Source organism: Tribolium castaneum, chromosome 2, assembly GCF_031307605.1.
Source record: "Tribolium castaneum strain GA2 chromosome 2, icTriCast1.1, whole genome shotgun sequence".
NCBI lineage: Eukaryota > Metazoa > Arthropoda > Insecta > Coleoptera > Tenebrionidae > Tribolium > Tribolium castaneum.
In genome coordinates, this window is record NC_087395.1 from 21,795,146 (window position 1) to 21,811,838 (window position 16,693).

A 16,693-nucleotide genomic window follows, 5' to 3' on the forward strand; every position below is an offset into this window, starting at 1 on the left:
AAATTTTTTCTAGAAAAAAGTGATTTATGACGAAAGTACAAACAAAAGCATTAGAAGAACACGTAAAACTAAGTAAAAAATAAACTGACACCTTAAAAAAGTTCAAAAATAATGCAATGGTGAGCTTGATTTAGTAGTTTTTGTATAAACATGCTTGAGAAACAGCGCAAAATTAATGAATTAATTTATTATTACTACTAAAAAAATTACAAATTGGTAAATTTTTAGGAGATTTATGACGAAATTCGGCAAAAATTTTGAATTGTTGAGTCAAAAATGTTCTGAAAATCATTAGATACGGTAAAACAATGTCATTTTAAAATTCAGGTTTTTTGACTTAATTTTGTTATAATTTCTCAAAATATAAAATTTTCCAAATAAAAAATCAACTTACAAGTTTGGAAACTTCCAAAACAATGTATTGTTTACTCTAATTTCGTGATTTTTCATAAAATTTGGTGAAAAATTAGAGTAACAAATTTAAAAAAGTGCCAAAACTCTTGAAAAAAATGTGGTTTCGAGTTGATTTATATAATATATAACAAAAGGCGTAGAAATAAATAAAATAATAATAATAATAATAATAATAATAATAATAATAATAATAATAATAATAATAATAATAATAATAATAATAATAATAATAATAAATAAGTAAAACATAAAGGAAACATAAAGGAGGGTTTGATAAAAACACAGACATGTAAAAGCGAAAAAAAGTAAAGTACCGACAGAAATAAGAAAATAATGCATCATTACATAAAGGCGCTCAATTGTAGACGTAAGCACAACTTAATCGTAGAAGTATAAATACTGTATAACTTGAAAATATATATGAAAAGACCGAAAACATCAAAGGACGTAAACGTAAGAGTGTATAACTAATTTTTTTCTTGTTTTGAAACAGCTAATAGATTACTATAATCTAAAATTTTCAAGAAAAAATGCCATCTCAAACAACTGGCCACCAAATATCGAATTAGTCTTTACATTGTTAATAAAACCGGGGAATTACACACAAACAACCAAATTGCGCGGATTCTGCCAACCATGGCCTCCCCCATTTCGAGTTATAATCCAATAAATCACAGCTTTGTCCTGTGCAGTAAAGTATATGCAGTTGGTTTAAAGTAACTGACGGGAAGTAAAAATACGTTAAAATTATAAATTCAGAATGAATAACTAATTTGCATGTTTTGCTGCCACATAGTTCGAGTGACCATGGTATAAGTAACGTTATGTCACAGTGACGTTTGTAATCAGCTGATCGTCTCCCAAATAAACAAAAAGTAATTTCTCGCTCAAATCATGATTGAAGATGAAGACAGTCTGGAAGAGGAATTGCTGCACGAATTCGAAGACGGAACATTAGAGATAAGTCCCGAAAATAAATTAAACAATGATAAGCAGATAAAGCCGGAATCTCCTGATAAGCCCGAGCCAAACAAAGGCGATAATTATTGGAGCTCGAATTTCATAACACCTCTCACTTCAATTCCCAATAAAAGTAAGTGTACCATGGATGATAACTCCAACCATGTCCCTTAACACCGGCCTCATTTTGTGCCCGTCCACTTGTAGTTTTAGTACGTGTGACTGATTTAAAGTGCCTTCTTTAAAACTGAAATTCCAGTCACTGCGTCTATTTGGTGTAAGAACCCCAAAACACCCACCCCAACTAAAGAAAACACGATCCAACAAACGATCTCTATCACCGAAAACCCCTACAATTATTTCACTTTCCGCGAAAGCGTCCTTGCGAGGGCTTTGGGCGAGTGCAAGGAACAGTTCCTTGATGAGGAAGTGGACGGACCTCTGACTGAAGCTTTCCTACTCACACAGTAGGCCCCCGAATAATCTAGTATTCAAAATAATAAAAAAATCGTAGGATTAGTCACTGGAATTCAGATAAAGAACGACTTGTTCTACTGACACCCAAAACTCTCGTTATTTGCAAATACGACTTTATCGCTTTGAAAAGACTGGCATACAAAAAACTGCCCTTAGAGGTAATTGATCAAGTCATTTATGGCGAGTTGGTCTATCCCAGTGGGTCACTAATACCGTGAGTATTTTTTGTGTGTAATCGTTTAATTGTGACAAGTTGACTAAAATGTGCTTGTTTATTAATGCATAGCCAAATGAATGGATTTGTTAATGGGTTATCCAATGTTTTGGAGACTTGTTTGTTTGCCAGGTGGTCGAAAAGGAACAACAAGATGAGTAACTTTTACCAACCTAGGTATAGCCCCGTTCTAGTTTAAGGCATGCATGTTTTTTGGTCGAATATAACAATGTACAGGGTCAAAAAATAAGTACTCCTGGTTATCCATAAGAAAAAAATTAATTCTCTGTCGATAGAGTTTCTAACAAAAATGATGTTATATTTGCCTTTTTAAGCACGTTTTCGAAATAAAACCTAGTTTTTTTCATCGAAAGCGGCTGAAAATACATTTATGTTATATTTTCGCCTGCTTGATTGGATCAGCTCGGTTTTTAATTGGTGGCCAATTTACTTTAAATTAAACGAGTCGAAAAATCACCAAAATTTAGTCCAAAAGAAATTGAAAAATTATTACAATAATTAAGTACATATTTTTTTGTCTTTGAAACGTTTTTGTGTGTTTTTTGTCCTTGCAAACATATTTGTTTAAAAACAATTTTTTTATAGTTCTAATTAACTTGCTATGTCTTACATAAAATATAACCTATAAAATCTTTTTCAAAAAAAAATGCCCGAAAAAAAATGAAACTTGATCGCAGTTGATATCACTTTATTTATTTTATCTGATTTTTAGACGATTTTTTTATCGAAGTTTTAACAAAAAATAAATTTTGTTAAAAAGTGTTATTTTTTTCAACAAGTTTTGAAACCAAATATTTGTTTTTTTTATGAGGTTTTGCTAAATAGTTCTTTCCATTTTCTAGTGTTTTTTCGAAATTTTGTAAAAAAATTAGCCAAAAAACAGTAAATTAGTCTAAAAACAGTGTATTCTTCTGAAAAATCATTAAATTCTTTTGAAAATCACATCATTTTTGCTTTTTTCGTGCGTTTTAACACTTTTGTGAGTTTAGAAACAAAAAATTACGTTAAAATTTGCCTTTTCTGTACACTGTAAAGCAAGTTTTTCGAGCAAAAACCATTTCGTTTTTAATAATAACACCAAACGAGCAGAAAACTTGGTTGAAAACAGTCTAAAAAAGACCGATAAATCACAAAATTATGAGAATAATTATGTTATTATATTGTTTTTTTGAACATTTTTTGCAAAATTTATTTAAAGCAAACCGCAAGGGACAAGATTAAGCCGAATATATTTTTATTTTTGCCTCTTGTAAGTGTTAAATAAGTTCTAAAGCTAAAAACACATTTTTTTTTGAAAAATTTCATTAAAGAAATTGCCTATTATATCAGCCGGTTTTTGAAACAAATACTCATGAATTGAAATTGATATTATTTTATAATAATTTTTATCGACCGATTTGTTCAAATAAAAACACAATTATGAATTTACGTTTATTATTTATTACACTTATTTAAAAAAACATATTATGAAAAAAACTTAAAGTATATTTATCAGAAGCCGCAACATGAAGGGGGTCCGCTTGCTGTGGAACAAAACCAAAGGTGAGAAGTTAGGGGCTTACTGGAACCCCTTCAAGGAAGACGTGCCCTTTTGCACCTTCACCTTCCACCCTTTATTTTTCCACAAAGGTACAAAAATTTATTTGTGCTTCCCATACACATTTTCGAATTCTAGACTGCGTCGATGAAAAGCTGAAAAATCTCTACTCGTTAGACACTTTCATCGAAAAAATCTCAAAAGCTATTGCCGACTTACCACGGAACAATGAACAGAACCAAGAACCTTGCACTATACAAGAACGCGATATAGTTTTGAAGAGTTATGTGGGAATCGGGTCCGTTATACACAATCGAAACTCGTTGGGGTTTTTCAAAGTTAGAGGCAAATTCAGTTTTTAATGTGATGTAATATGCGATATTTTATCTCTACGTGCACAATTTACGATCTCTCAATATTAAACGCACCAACTGTTGTTTATCTACCTGTCTGTATATATTTGTACCTTTGAGAATTGTTGTCTTTGGCCTATTATTTATCGATATGAATAAAAATGCAGCAAATTAGAATGACTTTATTTTTTATTTGTTTATAAGTTGTTGAGTAGTTCCTTCAGGATGGCCTTATTGGGCCTATTTTCGAGCGTCTCCTTAAACGTACAACACGCTTCTCTCACTATCTTAAAGTTTTCTTCGCTGTAATAAGGCGTTATTTTTGAGCTTAGAGCACTACTGCTGCTCTCATTCAGCACTTGAGCGTTTTCCTCGTTACTTATCTCGTCAACTCTCAAGTTCTTCAAATTGTGAATAATTTCCGAAACCCAGGTCGTGGTTTTTTCAAGTTCCGCCTCCAAATCTTCTGTTAACTCTTCGTTACTTATGGTCAAGTTATCAAAAATGTTGGCCCCATCTTCGCCCATGTCTTCCATCTGAGCCTCCAGGGCTTGCCCAGAATCGGTTATGGTCTGCGTGAGCAAAGAGCTGCAATAGTCGTGGACTTGCAGCACATCCTCGATTTTACTCACAACCGAGGGCAGCTTAAATACCTTCTCTTCTTCAATAACTCTCTTAAATATGTTGTAATTTTCCTGCGAGAAGCCGTGCAAGGACTCGAAGTTGTCCGAACACGAGAACAAGTCCTGCGAGAAATCAACCTCCATTTTCACGTTGCATTTCTCAGGAGTCATAAAATCGTTATTCGAAAGCAGACTTGGGGGCATTTGGAAGGAAACATCGCCTGCCCCTTTGCTGAACTTGGGGGCTTCGGTGAAACTTTCGCTTAAGACCGATTTTGGGAAGTCACGTTTTTTCAAGCTGTAGTTCAGCAAGTCCCTGATTTTCGCCAGCAGCCACTTGCCCTTGCAGTCCGGGGGGTCCATCCCTTTCGTCTGCTTCAGAAACGATCTCAGCTCGCTTTGCGACATCGTTTGCGATTTCCTCAAATGGAGCAGCAGTTTTTTGTGGATTTCTTCAAGAGAAACGGGGCAGTCGGGCACGTGGCGGAGCCTCTTCGCCGATTTGAAGAGAATCGGGGACTCGTCGCCAAAACCGGACGAACTCTCCTCCCACATTGGCGAAATCGAAATAAACCGATTTTTTGAATTTGAACTTCAAAAATGCCCCGTAAAAATTTTGACGCTTGAATTTGTAATCAGCATTGCCAACGTAGCTGTGACAAACATGACGAAACAATTCCGCAGAAATGCCCCGTTTTTTAATAAAATCAGGGGCTTTGATGACTCCGTCATTTACTATAGTAAAATAGATAATATTACGTTTAAGCGCTCGTAAATTAATTAATTTGAGCCGGAATTTGGCACGGCCGTCAGCGCCACGAGCGGCGCTTGTCGAACTAACCCGTCAAAACAGTTTTTTAGGTTATTCCAATATTTAGAAAAAATGTAAACAAAAAATGTTTCGGTTTTTGCAACGCCCGTCCTTTCTGACTGGTATTTTTATCGGTGTTTTTTCCGCTGTGATAGTTAGAATTAGTCAAATCCCGAATTCGGGCCCCCCAGAACCAAGAGTCTTTGACACGAGCAAGTACCAGAAATGGTTCGAAAGAACTAAACTGGGCCGTCGGCCGGTCCCGTTTGATGTTTTACGATATGGCAATAATTCCTTCCACTTGGAGTCGCAATACCTCCGGGAGAGAATCGCAATTTTGTGCGTAATTCTGGTGAAAACGCCTAGAAATGCGGACGCTGTCAGGGCGACATGGGGGCGCAGTTGCAACCAATTACAATTCCTGAATTTGACAACGGAACGCAAAAAAATGCCAAGCATTGTGAAAAACAGACAGGAGTCGTCCTGGGTCTCACTGTGCGAGCTGTTGAAAACAGTACCTGGACAGTTTGGGTGGGTTTTGGTCGTTTACGACTACACTTTCGTGTTGGTGGAGAATTTGAGATTATTTCTGGGGGGGCTTGAGCCCCTGGATAAGCATTATTTGGGGCACGCTGTGCAGTTTTGGAGCACTGTGTACAATATGGGCCAGGCTGGGTATGTCCTGAGTCAAGGGGCAGTCCGTAGTTTTAAACAAAAATTCAATGATAAGAGTTCTTGCACCAAAGTTCTGACGTACAGAAATCAGGAGGACTACTATTTGGGTAAAAGTCTCCTATCACTTAATATAACTCCAGTGGATACTAGGGACTCCAATGGTTTGTCAACTTTTCACCCATATAATCTCCACCACGTGTTTTTCCCCGAGGAGAAACACAAGTTGAGCGTCTTCCCCCATAGGTGTTGCAGCCCCCATACGGTTGCTTTTCAGGTTGGTATTATTTTGGTAAAAGTTGTTTAATAAAATAGAACTTTTGGGACCTTGGCGGTTAAAAAATTATGAGAGACGACTAAAATTTTCATAAGAAATATGAGAAAAAAATTATTTAAAATTTGCGCCTCGTTCCATATTTTTCAAAAAGAAAAATGTTAGGAAGAAAGTTGTAGAGAATTAAATTTCCTACAAAAAAGTCCTCAAGACCATATCCATAAAGTATTTGCATTAGGTTTGACATACTATTGAAATTTTAATGCTCTGTATTTTTTTGTTTGCTGTGTTAACCGTTATACAAATACAACCATTTTTTCAAAGATTTAATTTAAGATCTGCTACAGCCATTAATTGTAAAAAATTATTCATTTTTTTTAATTCAATTTAATTTTTTTTCGCCCGAACACTCACTTGAAATTTTGCATGGTTACGTTAATTATTAATAATTTATAAATAATTAAAAATTGTTATTATTATTTCGCAATATCTCGGCCACTAATTGAAATGTGGCGATGGAAATAAATGTTTATGGTATAAATGACTAAAGACGAATTTTATCCACAAAAAATTATAGTTTAAACCATGTTTTTGTTTGAATATTTTTTTATTCACGTGTATCATACTTTTTTAATTTCCAATTTTTAATAATCTAACGTTTTTAAAACGTTTAATTACAATTAAATGTACTGAATAAAACTTTTTTTAAACATCTTTTATTTTTATTGCAGTCGATTGAAGGTGACAAGATGTACACGTATTACTACCTCTTGTACACGCTCCAGGTGTTCCATTACGGCGAGTTGGGGAACAGGGCGCCCCCTAAAACAACAGAAGACGACCAGGTTTGTGTCACCCTGATTTGAGTTTTTCCCGAATTATTGTTTCCCAGATTTGGAAAACTTTCCTGAAGGAGCGCGACATCTCGGAGCACATCTCCCCCGAGCAGTATTACAAGATCTGGGAAAACATCGTCGACGACCCGACTTCGTTCGCCCGCCACATGAAACGCGAAGAGTATTTCGATTATAACTAAGGTTGTGATAATTCCGTCCAATTATTATATTTTTATATTTTTCTGAATAAAACTGTTGAAAGTTTTTGCGCGTTTCATTTCCCTAGATTCGAAATCAGACGATAAGGATTCGTCGAAAGAGCGTCTGGTCTTCCCATGCAGTTTTTATCGTTTTTGCGACCTAAATTTAAAGCTTGCCTTGACACGTATTTTATCAAACTCTAAACTTGAATTTTGATATTCATTTCCACTTCCTAACCCACCTACCTATAACTTGTGCCACAATTTTAGTCAAGCAGTGGGGAAAAGCTGCATCTGGTGCAGGCACGTATCTGGCTAAAGCTGTTGGGGGTACTAGCTTACCTAATCGCAATTTTGATAACTTGCAAAATTAGCTCACTATAAATTCATTCGGTGATGAAAGTTTGAAGTTAGTGCTTAGTGGGTTTTAAAATGGAAAGGCTTTCGTGCCTTCTGTTGGTTCTTTTCGTGTTTCCACACTTGGTTAAATTAGAGTTGCCACGATATTTGCAAGCGAAATATGGCATGAGCGCCTCTCCGAGTCCACACTCCGTGAAAAGGTAAGTCTTTTCAATCATCATCAAGAAAACATTTTGGTGGATGCGCCAGGCAAGAATTAAAAAGCAATGAGAAAATAAAAAAAGTGAATTCTAATAACCCAACAGAACTACATTTGGGCGATTTTGTACAGAGATTTAATCAAATCTCTTCAAATAGTTATGAAAAACATTGAAAAAATAATATTAAATTTTGAAATCGAAATAAGTTAAAAACAAAAAACTTGTTTATAATAGGTATTCCAAAAATGAAGTCAGGCCTGTAGGTAGATGGAAGACTTTAAAAAACGCAACTGATTTACCAGAAAACGGCCTAAGAAGTTGGTTAGGCAGAGGCGTATGCAAAGGAAGCATTTGCTTCCCTTTACTTTACTTTAATCAAAATTCGGCTTTACTGCACTTTTACGAGCACTCTTAGCTTGGCATTTTAGTGTATATGTACGCATTTGAAACAGAAATTTATTAGAACCAAACCCAATTAGAGAGTAAAAAACTAACCTTATTCATTTTGCCCGAATTTCTGTATAAATTTGTTTGATGGCTGCGAGGCTCCAATTGTTACGGTTCCGATAAAACGCCCATTTCAGTTATTTAGACACTAAACACGCAAAAAACACTGTTTTTTATAACCGGCACAAACGAAAGGACGCGCTAAGCCAAGCGGATCACGCACTAACATATGACATCAAGTGAACGCCATTTGATTGGCTGGTTTGTGGACGCGGGCGATTTGAAATTGGGAAATAGGGAAATTTTAGATTCTTTACAGAAATCAACTTCTCTACATTTTCATTTTTTAGAAAAAAACTAAGCTTCGAATTCCTACACTAATAAAATATTTTTTTTGGTGTATTCAATTAAATGATCTGTAGATATGTTTTTCAATTGATTCCTTTACCTTAAATCTCACCGTACGCCACTGTATGCCAGTAAAAGTTAGGGTCCTGAATGATTTTACAAAAAAAAAGCTCCAACACATTTGGAAATTTTTACAGAACTACGAGAAAATGCTTGATGCCGACAATTAAATTCGAATATTGGTTTCTTTGCACAATTTTGATTTTATTGTAAAGCTCGTTATTTGAATATTTTATTAAAGAAATTAAAAAAACATATAATGCTGATAAATTGCCACGATATTTACAAGCGAAATATGGCATGAGCGCCTCGCCGAGTCCGCACTCTGTGAAAAGATCTTTTCAATCATTATCAAGAAAACACTTTGGTGGATGCGCCAGGCTAGCACAAGAATTAAAGAAAAAATTTAAATCAACAAAAAGTAATGAGAATATAAAAAAGTGATCTATAATAACACACTTGTAAAGCTCGTTATTTGAACATTTTAATAAAGAAATTAAAAAAAAATATAGTATTGATAAATTGCGTTAAAATCTGTTAGCGAATGGCTTGAAAGTTATATGGAAAAGAATTAAGGAAAACTCTTTCCAGAGAAAAAAACCGAGAAATAACCACAGAACAAAATTTTATTCAAGATCTAGCTATCGTTTTTACATAGCGATTTCATAACAACGGTGTGTCCTGTGAAAGAATGAAATATATTTTGCTTTTTTAAATTATTAAATGCAGTTGAATTTTGAAATGAAGCTTTTACATTTAAAAATCAAGCTTCTTTATTATCTGGTTAAATTACGGAAATGGATCCAAAAACTTTACTTGAGCAAATAATTCAGTTTCATCTTATAAATATTTTTCAAGTATCTATATAAATAAACATTTGACAATTATACTTAACTTTACCACTTCTTCGAGTTATTTTCCCCCAAAAAAAATAATAAGATCAAACTTATTTTATTTTTAAGATTAAACTGATTTTCTGTTAATGGATTACCAACTTTTGGGCACATTTTCCTGAAAAAAAAAAATAAGGCCTGTCCCTCAAAATCCGTCCTTGATACAGAGATAAATCAAAAATCACATAAAAGGTACAACAATTTCTATTCTAAAAACATAGAGACACAAAAATGTTTTGCAAGTATAAGGCACTTGCTTTGCAATGTTGTAAAAAATGCCTTTTCTTTGATGCTTTGCCTCTGATGAACATCTGCTGATTTCACAGGTATATTAAATATAACTCAAAATATGGTAAAAAAAACAAATAAATATTGAAATTTCGTGTAAAATTATATCCCTCACGTGACTTTGGCATCAATGTTTTCGTTCAATTCCAGCTTTCTGAAGAGCGATTTGGAGACTTTAATGCTCGAGTAAACAAGTTCCTTTTATCGCTTTAAGAATTCTTACATGATTTCTTGTTTTAACGCAAAAAATGTAAGAGCAGATTGGAAAATTGATTTATTAAATCTTGATATTACAAAAAAAATTCATTTCAAAAATTATGAGAAAAAAATCACAAAAGTAGGGTTGTTCGTACATAAAAAATTAAATAAAAAAAATTTCAGCGGTGTGAAGACCAAGACGAAAACCGCCGCCGCCCGCCCCCCGGCCTTCGGCTCAAAGTTCCGCGGAGGTAATAAAATGCACTAATTATCACCGCGGAAGCTGCGGTCCCAAACAGACTGATACCCTAATCTCCTAATTACTTCCTTGCTCGCTTTCAGGATGCGATTCCGAACCCCCCAAACCTCAAAATGCAGGAATTCGCTGCTCGCAATACAGCGGTTGTCGCGCTGATTGCGAAAATCTCTATCAATTTCCTAACGGCGCCACACAGCTATTTATCACTTGCGAAAACGGCCAATGGATTATCGAGGGCGGAATGTGGCCATACGTGCCTTCCTGCCAACGTAATCTCAGCACACAATAAAATTTCGAAAAACACTCTCAAACGCAATTTCAGCGATTTGTGCCCCCCCTTGCCAAAACAGCGGCATCTGTGTGGCCCCCAACCAGTGCCAGTGCCCCGAGAACTTCTCAGGACCGTACTGCGAGTTCGAGGAGAGGCCCTGCATGAACTACCCAGTCCTGCCCACGAACTCGCGCCGCTCCTGCTCACACAAGTGACTCGTTAATTGCTCCAAGTTCGAATTAATTGTAATTTGTTTTAAGGACGTGCACGGTGTCGTGCCTACACGGCCACCAATTCCCCGATGGTTCGGCCATTGCAACCATTTCGTGCAAAAACGGCTTTTGGGTCCCGGATAAGGACAAGTGGAAACAATTACCCGATTGCCAACGTAATAATAATTAATAATTAATACCGACGGGTAACCGCAACCCAAATTTTGTACACCAGATTTTGAATTTTGTTTGATTTCCCCGGATTTCCTCTGATTTCTACCCAAATTTTTCAAAATTATTTCCCGTGAATTTATCTTTATTTGCCGCAAATTTTTTTTGACCCTTTCATAATTTATTATTTTATTATAATTTTTATTTATTATTTTTGTAATCGAAATATATGTTTATCTTATCGAAATCGAAAGACAAGACACAAAATAAACAAGTTTTATTATTATTGATGTCTCCATAAATAAATAGATAACTAAATAAATATATAGATTTAATTATTGAAAAAATAAAAACGGCAAAAGTAATCCCTACAATTTTGTAAAAATTGAAAACAGAAGTAAAAATATTGGTTAAAATTGTTTTAAATCAGTTTCACTGCGCTTCTAATTTAATATACAGAGTGATGTAAAAAACGGCCCTGTAGAATTTTTATTTTTGGCCCGATTTTAGAAATTAAAAAAGTACTATAATGAATTTAAGGACCGGTTTATACCTAGAAAGCTTTATTAAAATTTAATTCGTTATTAAACGTTAACAACGCGAAAAGACCAATCAAACTGCTTCAATCTGGTCACGTGATCAGTTAATCACGCATTTAATTGCGAATTAAATTAATCACGATGCTACCTAGAAACCGGGTCTTAATGTATAAGTATAAGCTGATGCATGTTTTCTAAATGCCATAGTATATTTTTGGCTATATTCCACTTTTTTATTTTAAATTATGACCTATATTTTTGGTTTTATAGTTTACAAGATACTGTAGAATCTCTCAACAACGGACACCGATGGGGAATCTTTAAATGTCCGTTGTGGAGAGGTGTCCGTTATTCGGAGGTGTCCATAAAGGGAGGTTTCACTGTATTACTTTTTATACTAACGTGTGCGATACGTTCTACTTTTATTAAAAAATAATGTAAAAAATTGTCAAAAAAAATAAAAGGTAATAACTTTACTTGTATGTGGAATTAAATACAACACTGCCGTTAATGTTATGTCAAAAAGCAGCAAATAAAAAAAAAATTTGACAATATTTTTTTCAAAAATACTATTATTATTATTATTATTATTATTATTATTATTATTATTATTATTATTATTATTATTATTAATTATAATTATTAGCTGTTTCTCTAAAAGTTAGTTATAATGAATTATTTATACACTAATGTAATTTATTCTTTCAATGAGAAATCTAATCATAATTTAATAACTGTTTTACATTTCTATTACCCTTATTTAATTAAATTATTGGGTAAAGTGTGATGTTAGCATTTCTATAGTTTTGAAACAGCTAATACAACAAAATTTTTAGAATGGTGATGGTTAAGCTCTTAAATTGAGCTTTTATTCCGTATTTTAAAATATTTAAATAAAAATTTAAATAAACATGTAAAGCTAAAAAAAATTATCCAATCAAAGTTTCAACGCAGATTTACTATTTTTTTAATAAAACGTCTTTTATTTTGTGCATTTTTGGATATATATAGTTGTTAATCATGTTTTTTAGATGTCGTTAAGTTTTTGAAATAAATGGATCTCATTGACAAAAATATAACTATAAAAATATAAAAATATATAAAAATGTAAACGTACAATATAAAATACAAGTTTCGTGTTTTACTTTTCGATAATCTTCCTACAATATTTTATTACGTAATAATAATTTATTAAATGTACATATAAAAGACTTCGTACGTAATTATTTAAAAAACATTTGTTCATTGGGCATCTATATTATTAAAAAAAATTAAAATGAGTGTTTGGGGGAAGTTTGAATCCGCTCTTGTTACTTTTAACAAGATTATTCCTAACGTCAATATTCTCTATTGACACTCTGCAGCTAAATTTTATTATTAAATTTTTATTAATTCTTTTCAAGTATAACAATTTTTTATTTTTGTTTGTACCAAAAAACCTAATATCTTCCAAATTATAAAAAGAAAAATATTCCCAATTTTAAATAAGGAAGTTGATTTTTTTTAAAAGCATTAGCTTATACTACACTAAAAGCCATTTAATTATCTTTTTTAATTTTGTAATTAAATGGATTTATGAATGAAAATACTGTTGTTAAAAAATCACTTTGTATAAATATTAAAAAATATATATAAAATTGCTAATTAGTGTAAAATTACTAATTTTTCTAGGCATCTTCACAACAAAGAGCGTTATATTTAACAGCCTTAGATCATTGAAAAGTCGTCTTCAAATGATTTGTGCAAATCGAATGCACTTACAGATTTTATTAATTGATAAAAAAATATTAACTTTCCTACATTTGTTCTGATTTCCTCTGATTTTTCTTTTGATCTCCCCAATTTTATACGATTTTCTCAGCGACTTACCCCTCAATTAATACCAAAAATATTGCAAAATTAATTAAAACTTGATTTGGTAGCCACCTGTACCCCACCATGCCTGAACGGGGGTAACTGTCTTTCGTTCAACCGGTGCCAGTGCCCGCAGGACTTTCGAGGGCCCCAATGCCAATACCGTGTGTACAAATACGTAAATAAAAAATAATTAAACTGATTTTTGTAAACAACAGGGACCGATAATTGTGACCCTCGCAAACTCCAATTTAATGGAGGCTACAACTGCTCCGGCGATCTCCTAAGTTTCAGCTGCTCCTTACACTGTCCTGAAGGAATGAATTTTGAGACGACTCCCTCTTACCTTTATACTTGTTTGTATGAAGAAGCCACGTTTAAACCACAACCAATCCCGCAATGCGTTTTTCGTAATAATCGATTTATTGAAATGAGCAAAAATAATGTAGTTAATTTCAGCCGAAGGTGTTTCAGGGACGATACGACAAACCTCCTCTCATAATTATTACCAAATATCGAATAATTCCGGCTTCAATTTAAAAAGTCTTTCGGTGAATGGTTTACCGGACGTTTCTTATATTCCAGCGGGTCAGAGATGGTCCCCCTATGTAATTATTTGTGATCTCAATAAAAAAAAAACTGAAATTTATTTCTAGGACCACGAAATGTCGGGACAACTCTATTATGACAGTTCCAGTGGTCTTAAGTTTGCCACTGTTAGTCCCTACAACCAACAAACCAACTTAATCTTTGTCCAAGAAAAATTGCCCGAGCCTGGCATTTGCCTGACTTGGCAAGGCACTCATTACAAGACCTTTGACGGAAAAGTCTTCAGTTTTGACTCAAAATGCGCCCACACTCTCGTGCAGGACTCCACAGACAATACGTTCAGTGTGGTCGTCCAAAACGACCCACAGTGTTACCAAAACCCTCTAGATTGTTTCAGAATCATTCGCATTTATTTCGACAAAAAAGAGTACATTTTGCGGCGATCGGCCGAAGGCCCAACTTTCGGAACCTCGAAAAAACGCCTTCCAATCCCGGGCCAACTCCCGGGATTGAGGATCGAAATGTCCGCCCACTACGTAATTGTGTCTTTGGACGCCGTTGGTGCGAAAATAAAATGGGACGGCTTGGTAATTTTATCATTTTTTTGGCTCCCTCACTAGTAGTTTTGTAGCAATTGGTCCAAGTTGAAGTGTCGGAAAGCCTCTGGAACCGCACTCAGGGCTTGTGCGGGTCCATAGACGGCGATGTTTCCAACGATTTGCTCAATAAAAACGGCCACAAGCCACAAACAATCTCCAGTTTCGCCTCAAGCTGGAAAATCGAGAGTTTGGAGGAGGAGTGCAATGATCTCCCGTCGGAAGAACACGCTTGTGTGGAGGACTCGAAGGGGCACCAAGCCACCTCCTTTTGCCAGAAGTTGTTGAACGACCAGAGGTTTGCCCCCTGTCATGATGTTATGGACGTAAATCTGCTTCTGGATGCTTGTCGGTGGGACTTTTGCGGGTGCAAAACGGACCCTTCGGTTTGCGCTTGCGAGACTATGAACGTCTATGTGAGGGCTTGTGCCTACAAGGGGGTGACGAATTTGGCGGCGTGGAGGGACGAAAACACGTGTCGTAAGTGTTTTATCAATTTTTAATCTATAGGTACATGTAAACTAACAGTCGGTTTATTCCGAGTTTGTCAAATAAAATCGTAACGCAAAAATTTATCTGTACAAGGTCTTGTCCTAAGAGGAGAGAATTTCAAAATAGTGAAAGTGAAGAAAAAGGCCCAAAAAACGCTCGTAACATACACCATTCTATTCAAAATGAAATTCTACACATCTTATCCGAATTAAATTAAAAAAATATTAGTAGGTACTGAACATAGAAAAGCCCATTATTTTGCAGTAATGTCTGATGAAACAAAAGATTTGAGCAAAACTGAGCAATTATCGAATACAGTCAGATATTTTTTAAATGAGCGATGGAAATTTACATCAGTTACTATGTTGCACTAACATAATTATAATAATGTAATAAGTGGGAATATTAAGGGAGTACCTTCATTGCTTTAACCACGTTTTTTTATAAGATTGCAATATTTTTTTCTGTTTTTGAAAACCTATCTGTATTCATTTGCGAAAGTAGATTTTAAAATATACAAAAGCAATTATATCCAGAAAATAAAAAAAACTTTGTGATACATGGTAGGTTTCCCAGAATTTAAATTGTTTGGCTGTTAAAGAAACATTACTTGCCATTTTAATTTTAATATCCAGCTGCAAATAATAACCGATCTCCTGAAGCAAATGGACTACTGAATAGTCTAAATTTTTAAATTTTATTTAATTTACATATTTTTTCGAATTCTTATCCAAAAAATGTCGATATTGTTATTTTAAAAAGTATAACAATGATTGAATTCCTAAAACATTTATGAACATCGTATCGAGGAGGAAAAATTTGAAAAACTATGAAATGCTACTAACGGTAAGTATGTATGTATTAAAAATTTAAAAAAACTACCAACAAAATTTAATTATTTTGTTATAGTTCAAAAAATTGTAAGTCTCGAAGAAAACAGATGCGTGTCTAGAAAAACTGAATTTTAAACTAAATTATATTTTTCTGAAATTGTCAAAAATTTCAGAAACTTTTTCAGATATTTCGCGGAGATTCGAATATTTTATAAAGTTTCAGTGCTTAAAATCTATGAAACTATTATCTTTTTATATTTGCATCATCTTCCATTAGCTAAACGTTATAATTATAAGACAGTTTCAGTTGAAGCTTAAATTAAATTAATCCTAAAACAATCAATCAAAAAACCATAAATGAACTTGCGACAAGAATTTAGATCAGCTTTTCATGAAATCTACTAATTGTCATGACCAGAATTCGGACTTTTTAGCATAAAAATGACGGAAATAAGCGCTAAAATTTAAGCAAAATATGCACAAACACATACTCCAAAAGTAAAAATCTGCCTAAAATTATACTCAAAGCTTAAAAAAAAACAAAAAAAAATATTATATTAATTTTTTAACAAAAACAAACGTTTATAAAAAAGAATTAGTATAACAAATAATTTAAAAAAATCATGAATAATTTTTTTCAATTAAATTACTAAAGTTGCGTTCGGAATTCATTACTAAGATTTTCGGAACTTGACTGAATTTCATTAGTCAAATATTTCGTCTTGACGTCT

General features: G+C 33.8%; 3 protein-coding genes across 9 annotated transcripts in view; all 3 read left to right on the forward strand.

Annotated features, from left to right (window-relative positions):
• The first annotated feature begins 1,208 nt into the window (after positions 1-1,208).
• Positions 1,209-4,153, forward strand: LOC659673 (tumor protein p63-regulated gene 1-like protein). Of its 7 annotated transcripts, none has more exons than XM_064354667.1 (6): positions 1,209-1,507; positions 1,634-1,841; positions 1,889-2,065; positions 2,138-2,242; positions 3,570-3,715; positions 3,762-4,153. In XM_064354667.1, the coding sequence occupies exons 1-6, from the start codon at positions 1,309-1,311 to the stop codon at positions 3,983-3,985; spliced, it is 1,059 nt and encodes a 352-aa protein (XP_064210737.1). In that variant the 5' UTR covers positions 1,209-1,308; the 3' UTR covers positions 3,986-4,153. The 7 variants fall into 7 exon arrangements, with proteins under 7 accessions (XP_064210737.1, XP_064210738.1, XP_008197995.1 ...); XM_064354668.1 differs by having other exon boundaries at positions 1,210-1,507; positions 3,585-3,715; XM_965959.5 differs by having other exon boundaries at positions 1,212-1,507; positions 3,582-3,715.
• A 1,195-nt stretch (positions 4,154-5,348) lies between these two features.
• LOC100141596 (glycoprotein-N-acetylgalactosamine 3-beta-galactosyltransferase 1) lies at positions 5,349-7,456 on the forward strand. The gene is made up of 3 exons (XM_001811483.4): positions 5,349-6,359; positions 7,088-7,201; positions 7,249-7,456. Exons 1-3 carry the CDS (start codon positions 5,496-5,498, stop codon positions 7,390-7,392), a joined length of 1,122 nt encoding a protein of 373 aa, XP_001811535.1. The 5' UTR covers positions 5,349-5,495; the 3' UTR covers positions 7,393-7,456.
• Positions 7,457-7,742: 286 nt separating this feature from the next.
• Hml (Hemolectin) overlaps positions 7,743-16,693 on the forward strand; it is a 31,119-nt gene continuing 22,168 nt past the window's right edge. The window contains exons 1-10 of the mRNA XM_015983564.2: positions 7,743-7,952; positions 10,370-10,437; positions 10,529-10,714; positions 10,768-10,927; positions 10,977-11,104; positions 13,561-13,656; positions 13,711-13,902; positions 13,952-14,100; positions 14,149-14,628; positions 14,673-15,117. Coding sequence (XP_015839050.1) covers positions 7,825-7,952; positions 10,370-10,437; positions 10,529-10,714; positions 10,768-10,927; positions 10,977-11,104; positions 13,561-13,656; positions 13,711-13,902; positions 13,952-14,100; positions 14,149-14,628; positions 14,673-15,117 — 2,032 coding nt within the window. The 5' untranslated portion in view covers positions 7,743-7,824. The remainder of the gene's footprint in view (positions 7,953-10,369; positions 10,438-10,528; positions 10,715-10,767; positions 10,928-10,976; positions 11,105-13,560; positions 13,657-13,710; positions 13,903-13,951; positions 14,101-14,148; positions 14,629-14,672; positions 15,118-16,693) is intronic.

What these genes read in the sequence shown, in the direction of transcription:
- LOC659673 (XM_064354667.1), top strand. Translation starts at nt 1,309, where the DNA reads ATGATTGAAGATGAAGACAGTCTGGAAGAGGAATTGCTGCACGAATTC. An exon ending in CACTTCAATTCCCAATAAAA is followed by an intron (nt 1,508 to 1,633) that starts GTAAGTGTACCA and finishes CTGAAATTCCAG; the next exon opens with TCACTGCGTCTATTTGGTGT. An exon ending in AGTAACTTTTACCAACCTAG is followed by an intron (nt 2,243 to 3,569) that starts GTATAGCCCCGT and finishes AAAAACTTAAAG; the next exon opens with TATATTTATCAGAAGCCGCA.
- LOC100141596 (XM_001811483.4), top strand. Translation starts at nt 5,496, where the DNA reads ATGTTTCGGTTTTTGCAACGCCCGTCCTTTCTGACTGGTATTTTTATC. An exon ending in CCCATACGGTTGCTTTTCAG is followed by an intron (nt 6,360 to 7,087) that starts GTTGGTATTATT and finishes TTTTTATTGCAG; the next exon opens with TCGATTGAAGGTGACAAGAT. An exon ending in AAACAACAGAAGACGACCAG is followed by an intron (nt 7,202 to 7,248) that starts GTTTGTGTCACC and finishes ATTGTTTCCCAG; the next exon opens with ATTTGGAAAACTTTCCTGAA.